The sequence below is a fragment of the Sphaeroforma arctica genome (genome assembly GCF_001186125.1).
Source record: "Sphaeroforma arctica JP610 unplaced genomic scaffold supercont1.906, whole genome shotgun sequence".
NCBI classification, from domain to species: domain Eukaryota; class Ichthyosporea; order Ichthyophonida; genus Sphaeroforma; species Sphaeroforma arctica.
Window position 1 is genome coordinate 22824 of NW_014039652.1, and position 9666 is coordinate 32489.

A 9666-nucleotide genomic window follows, 5' to 3' on the forward strand; every position below is an offset into this window, starting at 1 on the left:
TGATATGGGTACTGAATTTGTCAACAGTGTAGTGTCGCTCATTGTTCGGGAGATTAGGACGATGCACAAACTCTCACCGCCATACCGACCACAAGTACTAGGGGCCACGGAACGCCGGCATAAGGAGATTGCCCGATCAATTCGGATATGCTGTGAGGCTACGCCCCAATTCGGATGAACGACTACTATTTACAATGCTTTACCAAAATCTGCGCGTGTCCCTTCGACACAAAAGTGCTCCTTTTAGCGTATATGTTGGACGCCGCCATGCCCCTTTTGCGGATTTTACTGACGATACCCCGGAAAATCAGCCAGTTTCGAATGAGACATGGGCTCAACGCCTCGATCGCCTTCAGGACACTATCTTACCAACGCTACATAGGTTGACGATGCGGTAGACAAATACTTTGACGAAGAATCTCGACCGCCTCCGTGCGAATGATTTTGTGCACTTTGAGGAGAGCGATGTGGTAATGGTCAAATCGGAGGGCCGCACATCCAAGGCAATGCGCCCCTTTATGTCGTGAAAGGCCGGAATGAACAAGGACACGATCTGTCTCATCGAGATGGTTCGACCCCATCGGAATTCAAAAGTCGCCCGGTTAGGGTTGAACTGATCCGTTTGGTCCACCAGGGTATCGATCCACCGCTAGACGAGAGTCTATGGCGTGATGATGGTTCAGCATTCCGACATATCATTAAACATCGGGATGATGATGACACAGGCAAGACGAGGTATCTTGTGCGATGGCGCGAAGGGGTACTACCTGGGAAACGGCCGATGCGTTTGATGATGCTAATGACATCGAGGCATGCCAGTATGATGGTGCTGCTGTCGCCTCCCGCACTCTGTACCGTGGTGCTGATGGTGTTGCCACCACTGAGTGTATTACTAAACTCTGTGGCATCGGGGGACGTTGGCGTACTTCTGTCGTGCGGCCACGGTTGTCCTGTGTCACTGTCTCATAATTGTGACAACGAGGAATATGTCATAATCCTGGTGGCGCCTGTGCCTGGCACCCGCCACAAGTCGTAGTTGTGTTCGACGTTGGTGTACATTGTTGCCATGGTTGTGCCCCTCGTGGTGCAACTGTCTGTGGCGTACATTGCAACTGTGTGTCTCCTCGTTGAAGATCGTTGTTATGGGGTCGACGGTTCGATATCCGCGCAGTGGTTCTCGTCTGTACCTCCTGAATATCTGGGCTAAAAAGCTGCAACAACTCGTGGGTCTCCATCAAGTGCCAATTTGTGTGTAATTGTAGCGTCCATTCATATGTTCGGGAGCCAAGGAAATCTTCCAATAACTGTACGATACAGTGGTTTAATAGGCTCTGCTTGAATTCTGCACTCGTGGGCACGTCTGTGATTCTCCATGAGCTGTGTTATCTGTTCCATAATGGGTATGTTGGAAACCCGAGAGTGTCTTTTCGCCAACTTCCGGAACGTAGGGTCGACCGTGGTTTGAGTTTCGGTGAGAACAACTCTGTGTTATCTGTGTAGAGTATGTAGAGTAGCTGAAAGGTACGAGTCAAAGGATACAATAGACCTTTTCTCAAATACGGTTATCTCAGCTAGGAAAAGTCCCTAGCTGAGAGAGCTGAACTGAGTTTGAGTGTTTCTCTCACACGCGGAGTCTCGGTATGGCTTGCCGGTTCTACCGCTAGTATTTCTGATGACTCTAATATCAGAAATATTCCAATCCTAATTCCAAAACTCAATATTTGTTTATTCTGGGTTTTGGAATTTGGAATGGCTTTTTGATAATCTGGTCCTTAGATGCTACATCTGTAACTCCGGTGTCCAGTTAACTAACCGCTGGTGGTTGGACTTAATGTATTCCAAGGTCGATTGCTCAGCCTCAAAATGGCTAATGACCTTATAACCCCACCGCAAGCTCCACGCCGCGTCTGGGCCCGAGATCTGCGCATTCTTCAGCGCCTCCAATAGGGCTCCCTTCGTATCTCTCTCCAAGACATTATGTAGTTGGTATATATTCGACGGCCATTCTGGCCAGCTTCTCGGTTCTCGTGGCTCGTGCTTGGTTATTGGTCGAGAGTCATGTGTAACTCGTAAAGTCTCTAGTGCCCCTCGTAGGGCTTCGTCCTGTGGTAGATCATTCGCCCCGACTACTTTACACAACTTCTCGGATAGTCTAAGCATCCGCGCATGAAGTACCTGGCGGTCTGCCGCAATACTTTCCGGTGTTGGAGGGGACTCCTTATCACTACCCGGCGGTGGAGTTACTGGTGTCGTAGGAGTTGATAACGCTGCGTGTCGTGGCAGTGATTCCCGCAAGACATCCGCCTCGAATCGTTGATTCTGCTGCTGCGAATAGATCGCGCCGGACAATCTCTCATGTCGATTATCCAATATTTTGCGTAGACAATATCCTGTAGCAAAATAGATGCTCTTGAAGTAACTGTATCCGGTGATCCGCCGGGCCGCGCTACCTGGAATCCTAAACTCCAAACGCTCACCTTCTTTGTTTGGTGCTGCCGGCGACTGAGATGTATCATCTCTTTCCTCTTGGCCCTGATCTTGAGAGGAAACCGTGTGGTCTGCTAGCGACCCCGCTGCCTGTCTTTGAAGGTGCTGCAGCCGCTGTTCGTATTTCTCCAATAATTCCTGCTGTTTCTTCAACAGCTGATCCGTCTTGGATTGTGCGTTGTTCGCATCCTGTCGATTTTGACGGTAAGGACGACGCTTCTGACGAGGCCGTACCTGTCCTTGCTGGTGTTGAACCCTGCTGCTATCGTTCTGGCGCTCCTAACCCCTGACGTCACCTCTCCGCGTGTTGTTGCTCGACGAGGATGACTCGTTGCTTTCGCTAGGAGGTGCTGCACTCTCACCCTGACGTAGGCGGGTCTGATGGTCCGCTAGGGCTCGCTGCAACATTGAATGAGTCGCTCGGAATGGTTCGTTTGCATCCCCTCGCTGTTCCCCAGATGATCAACTGCCTACTTCCTGTGTTGATCCAACCCTGCTCTTAAAGCCTCGTTGGTGGCTCGTACTATGTACTTGCTGTTCGGGCTCAAGCCCGTGTTGACGACGGCTCTTCCGTGTGTTCGGCATCTTGTTCGGTGCTTCGTTGTGTATACCTGTAAGACTGGAAACGATTAATCTCAAACCATCCCTGCCGACTTCTTTTATATGCGATGTAGTAATATTAATAAGTATGAACGTATGTATGTTATAATGTATGTACATATGGTATGGCTCTTATAGCCGCTGTATTGGTTCGTGAGAGATCGATGGGAAGAAGTGGCCAGTAAATTCCCGTTTGAAGCTTGGGCCAAGTGAGTCGACGATGGAGGATATGCGCTGGGCCAATTCGGGCCGGTGCTGACAAAAAACTGACAACATCGAGTGTGCCATGTATTCGCTTGCTGACCTACTAAGTAGCGTACCCACCTATGTGGTACGGATCGGGTCTGCGCCGTGTAGTGCCATGGAATGGGTTAGTGCAGAGTACGAAATACTGTAAAACTCGCTTTCGTGGCTCGCTAGCTACTATCTATATTACTATCCCTATAAACGAAATCAATGTTTAAAGAATGTGCTTTTAATTCAAGAAAATAAAGTTAGGAATGAACCATATCGTTAGCAGAAATTGTCATACAATATGATCAATTTCGTGTTTGTCCCCGAAACGTACGTCCAGGCGAATGACGTTGGTCATATGTGAACATAACACTTAAGCTAAATATAGCAAGATTTGTTTATAGATTTCTAGAATACTATTACAGAAGGGTTTCATATCCATATAACGGCTGGTCAGTTTTACGATGTCTCCGACTTGGAACACTTGTATGTTACGATTACTGTACCAACGTTTTTGTCTTTTTAATAAGTCCTTATTCTTCATCTCTCGTAGATGATGGTATACCACTTCTTGTACTCGCTTTAGTCTTTCATACCATGGTACATCAGTAGTTGGTTGATTCCCCTCGTCATACGGTAATTGTAAAGCACTTCTTCTTCCCCTAAAGTAGTGTGCGGGAGTAATCTTAGTTACCGGGTCAGTAGTCTCGTTCATCATAGTTTGAACCCATTTAAGATGGCAGGGCCAATGACCTTCATAGTCTTCTAACTGACCGCGTATGAGTGTTTTCATACGTCTGTGTCTAGTCTCGTTGGCTCCTTGAGTCTGAGGGTTATAGGGCGCTCCACGTTTATGGCACACGCCAGACACTAGTCATTGCGGCGGTTACGTCTTCGCAAAACTCTGAGCCGTTGTATGTCGCCATGATATATGGCCACCCGTGGTCATTAAAGACAGTATATATGACTTCCGAAATCTCTTGTGTAGTCTTGGTTCTTGTCGGTTGCAAGATGTTATACCTCGAAGCTACGTCAAATAAATGGCAGAAATACTGTGACTTTGTATGCTTGGACATGGGCAACTTAACCAGATCAATAATTACACTTTTTAGTGGCGCGAATCCATAACGCTTGATCTGATTATATTCGCAATCCTACAGGAGTTGTAGTTTTTACGTATTATCGCCCTGAGTCTGGGATGATCAATCCCTTCTTCTTGGGCATCTCGTAGAGTAGGTCGTTCACTAACATGTTTTAGATTGTGATCTTGTACAACCCAATAGTGAACTTCAAGTTCTTCTGTATCCATGTCACGTTGTAAGGGAGATTCGTCTTCTCCCTCAATATCAGTCTCTTGACCTTGCTCATCATCATTGAACTCTTGTTCGCCCGTCGAAGTGCGTTTTGCTGATGCTGCTGATACAGCATTACTTTCACTAAACAATGTCATAAGTCTATCGTGAACTTCTGGCATGTCCTTCAATAACGCCTCGAGGGTTGTATTCTGAGCTTCAGGTAACTTACTATTTAACCCTTTCTTGAATGCTTTAGCTAGCTTATCTACCTGCGTTGACGTTCTCTGACCCATCGTTAACACTTCTCCTTATCAGTTCTTCTGTATCCATGTCACGTTGTAAGGGAGATTCGTCTTCTCCCTCAATATCAGTCTCTTGACCTTGCTCATCATCATTGAACTCTTGTTCGCCCGTCGAAGTGCGTTTTGCTGATGCTGCTGATACAGCATTACTTTCACTAAACAATGTCATAAGTCTATCGTGAACTTCTGGCATGTCCTTCAATAACGCCTCGAGGGTTGTATTCTGAGCTTCAGGTAACTTACTATTTAACCCTTTCTTGAATGCTTTAGCTAGCTTATCTACCTGCGTTGACGTTCTCTGACCCATCGTTAACACTTCTCCTTATGAGGTCTTGTTTGTTATGTTTTCCTTAGCATATTGCTTGGTAGGAGCTTGGACTGTATTAAGAGGAATCGTACTTTCTTCCAGCTTCTTTAAGAATGTGTCCGATGGGGTCCATTTCGATTTCTTCGCTGGACCTATCCGGCATATTATGGTATGCATCCAAGGGGTCTTCTTTACAGCCCGGGTACCCATATATAAAAATGTATCCACTTCTATGTTTACATATATTGGTTCATATTGTATCATTGACTTTAGCTTTTTAAGCCAAGGGTCGGATTTCCTTAAAGGACTACATAACGTTATTTCGGCATTTTGTATTTATACGTACTGTAGAAGCTGTGGTATTAATTGCCACGGCGGGTTTGCTCAAGCGTTGTGTTTTGACAGATCTATTTGAAAGGCGTCTCCTTTTGAATGTGTAAGACTTCTATAATCTTCACATTGTTTATTATGTTCTGCCGCGAACATATCTATGGTAAACTTCCCAAATGCTCTACTTGCTAATTCGAATCATTTGCGATTTAGTTTCCAATCTGTGGCCATAAGTTCTTTGACAGTCTTTTGATAGTCTAGAACTAGCCTTGTCAACATATCCGGTAAGTGATTATGTTTACCTGGTATATGTGTTATATTGAACGAGAACATAGTCAGGGTATCATGCCATCGGCTAACTAGTTGTGAGTCAGGTTTCATATCTTTCATGTATTGTAAAGACTACTGATCACATGCTACTTCAAAGGTAGTACCATATAGATAGTCCTTGAAGTGCTGTAGAGCAGTAACTATGCCTAATAGTTCCTGTTTCACAGTAGGATATGCTCGTTGACTCTTGCTCATACTCTATGAGTAGAACATGACATATCGTGGTTTACCTTCAATCATTTGGTATAAGACTCCACCTACCGCCATATTAGATACATCGGTAGCTACTTGGAATATTACTCCATCCACCGGAAACTGCATGACAGGTGCCTTCATTACTTTCTGTTTTAGAATCTTAAATGCGTCGTCGCATTATATATATATATATCCATAGCTCGTCCAATTTGCCTTTATGACGTCTTAGATGGGAAAAAGGTTCCATGTATTCTACAAGGTGTGGTACTCCTGTTGTAAATTTTTTTACAAAGCCACACATTGAGTTTACATCCCTTTCTGTAATGGGTATTCTCCAATCTAACAAGTGTTCTCGTTTATCCGGGTCAATTTCTATCCCTTTATCGGATATTAAGTAGCCTGACAATTCTATTCTGTTTACGGCAAATTGACACTTTTCTCATTTACTTTAAACCGTGTACTATTAAGTCGGTCAAGTACTATCTTCGTTATGCGTTTATGTTCTGCAGCGATCTTCGTATTTATGACTATATCGTCAATATATATTTGTACGCAATCCGTTCGATCTGCAAACAGCTCCATCGTAACTTGTTGGAAGAATGAGGGCAGCATATGTAACCCAAAATGTGCCCCTCTGAAGTGATACTTCACTCCGTTCCACTGAAAGCTGAACTACTTTCTGTGTTCTTTATAAAATTTCATCTGGTGATAACCTTGCGTTAAGCCTATCTTTGAGAAGAACTTCGCTCCGTCTAGCTTTCTTAACAGCTCATGAAAGCTGTGTGTTGTAATTATTTTGTTTAATGGTGACAAGTCCAAACACACTCTACATTTACGCAAAGCCTATCTGAATTATATTGGTCCACCGCTAACAATTATAAGTTAACTGGTGTTGGTGCATAACTCACTTCTACGATCCCATCTTTTGTTTCACCTGGGCAGTAACCTGCCCTTTATGTTTTCTAGAAACATAATTTGTTGTTGGACACTTCAATTTTGTAAAAAGTGCTTGCTCTAAGTTCAGACTTACGTACCCTTTATTGAACTTAAATATAGCCCAATCTGTTATTTTCAGACGTCTATTTTGCACCAACAATTCCATTAATGTATCCATTACATCTGGAATTAGTGTCTTCACTTTGCTTGAAGGTGCTTCGGGAGAATATAATGTATCTTTCTCTTATTGGTCTTTATCAGGTTTAATATTACTTGGCAGTCCTGATATCACTATACCTAATGAAAACAAGTCTGACATTCTAATATGATGTCGTACTGCGGGCTCATTTCAAGTATTACCGCTTCTGTATTTATTTGTCGGTAGTCTGCTAAGACTACTGTAAGGTCTTTTGCTAATTGTGTACAAGAAATTTCTTCTTGGTTTGCTAACACCACCGTGAAATCGAACTTTATAGTTTCTATGTCTGTAGTTAACGCGTGTCTTGTGCTTATAGCAGTGGTCTGTGCACCGGGATCAACTAACGCGCTAACTTTTATTTCATTTAAATATACAGGGAGTAGTACTCTTTCGTCTTCTTCCGGTTCTATACGGCCTATACTAGACATCATGTACCGTCAACGTTTCTTCTCGGCAGGTACCGTGTCAAAAGTCTTTGCGGACTTTCAATCATTTTGATGATGTGTTCCGGTACTCTTGCATTCTTTGCAGTTCTTACGAAGAGGGAATTTTTTCAGTGTGTAGACAACTGTATCTCCCACTCGCAATTTTCGTGTTTGTCCACAAAACCAGTTTATAACTATAGAAGGTTTTTCCCAAAATATAACCTGATTTATATTTATAAGTTTTTCTATGAAATAGCATAGTTTTTATAAATACATCCGTTTCTCTTTAGAAATAAATAAATATATATATATTAAATAAATGTCGTTTTTAAATTCACGACCACCAGCTCTGCGTATACGTTCGTTCGCCCGGCTGGCAGTATTATGAGACGTCGTAAATACGTCGTAAATACTGATTTGGCCCAGGTAATCTCACTGGCCATTTATGGTGAGTTAGACTAAGGTAAAAGGTATGCATCATACATATAAACATCCCTTAGTCATGATAGAAGTAGTTATAAAATCTTTATTTACATATTATGTATTATAAACTTCTACCACTATTGTGTATAACTCGTAACTTACTATGTTCATGCTATTGCACTAAGTTACCACATGATGTGTCGATTCTATACGAAGACCCGGGTAATACAATACCGAGTAGGAGTGTTCTCGTCCGAACCCACATGGGCTTCCCGGGCTTTACGTTCTCTACAACTCCCGTGTGGAGTAATTATCTTTCATAGCTCTCTACTCTGGCTTTGTGCTCCTCTGACGATCGCACGTGCTTCTTGCGTCGCTATTAATGGTTACACGTGCTCACACTTGCTAGCTACCACTCGTATCCAGGACCTACTCGATGACTGTCTATTCACCCCTCTTCCACTCTTACTGTGTACTCCGTATCCATTTCTTCTTCGCTACTGGCTATACAACCTCTCATGCAACCCTGTTGAGGTACTTTGGCGTGTCTCATGTCGATTCTTATGATGTCCCTTTCATGCTTTTGTTTTTTTGCGCTATGCCTATCGCGACTAGTCATTATCTTGGGCTACCCCTACTACCTAGATGCATACCAATTGCTGAGTTCATGATGTCTACGCGTGTGCCTCTTGTCCTACTGAAACACCCGTCATGTGACACTACTTCATGCATTCATACTACTATTGCCTAAACATTTACAATAACACTCATTCTCATACCAATTCTGCATATGTCTTAATGTGACGTGTCACATCTACTTCTTGCCCATAGAGACTTACTTTGTCCGATATATATCTTCATGTTCGTTGCTCATCATTTTTTCCTTCGTCATGCTCATGTCCACGAGTCATCTTTATTCCCGATTAACTTGCTGCTCGTCTTAATAGTGTCAGTGGCTCGTCCTGGCGCCAGATAAGCTCACTCACATGTTCATGTCTCTCTTCTCTTCTTATAGTATTGTGTATATACCATGTCCCCGATATCTGCCTTCCCATGTTCCTAGGTCGGATAAGTTTAAAACGTGATTCCCGTTGTTGTAATAGCCGGGTCTCCACATTAGACCATGCTCTATAAACGTACTCTTAAGCAGTACATAAATTATAAACGTACTCTTAATAGTACAAGGAACTTAAGTTTTCCTAAATGGTTTTAATGGTTTTATTAATTAATACCTTTTCCATTTTACATATCAGATATTTGGACAAGGCCATTAAAAGGCCTCAGTAAAATACCAAACATAAGAGTCGGTCTAGTTCTATTAATAGAAATATATTTACTTTCCAAATTTATTTATATCTGAATGCTTCGGTAGCGAGATGGCTCAACCGAATATAGGTTTCTAGAGACTATTAACATTACCTAGTTTACCTTCCGATCAGCCAACCAGATGTGCCAGTATGATGAAGGCTAAGTCGGTAATACTTGATAAGTGGAAAGTTATTGGTTAAGATAATAACAAAAGACATCAAGAGTATTTTCTTTTCCTTTTTACTATTTTTTTTCTAAAGATAGGATTTTATGAGTCTCTCGGATTCGCCTTAAC

At 43.0% G+C, this 9666-nt stretch overlaps 3 protein-coding genes across 3 annotated transcripts; 1 reads left to right on the plus strand and 2 right to left on the minus strand.

The window, feature by feature from the left end:
* Window positions 1-536: 536 nt before the first annotated feature.
* Window positions 537-1036, plus strand: SARC_09196 (hypothetical protein; the record flags this gene model as incomplete). Its single annotated transcript, XM_014296801.1, has 2 exons — window positions 537-569; window positions 635-1036. 2 exons carry the CDS (start codon window positions 537-539, stop codon window positions 1034-1036), a joined length of 435 nt encoding a protein of 144 aa, XP_014152276.1.
* A 743-nt stretch (window positions 1037-1779) lies between these two features.
* Window positions 1780-2895, minus strand: SARC_09197 (hypothetical protein; the record flags this gene model as incomplete). Its single annotated transcript, XM_014296802.1, has 2 exons — window positions 1780-2676; window positions 2779-2895. The coding sequence occupies 2 exons, from the start codon at window positions 2893-2895 to the stop codon at window positions 1780-1782; spliced, it is 1014 nt and encodes a 337-aa protein (XP_014152277.1).
* A 1534-nt stretch (window positions 2896-4429) lies between these two features.
* On the minus strand, window positions 4430-5225 carry SARC_09198 (hypothetical protein; the record flags this gene model as incomplete). Its single annotated transcript, XM_014296803.1, has 2 exons — window positions 4430-4734; window positions 4886-5225. The coding sequence occupies 2 exons, from the start codon at window positions 5223-5225 to the stop codon at window positions 4430-4432; spliced, it is 645 nt and encodes a 214-aa protein (XP_014152278.1).
* Between the last annotated feature and the right edge of the window lie 4441 nt (window positions 5226-9666).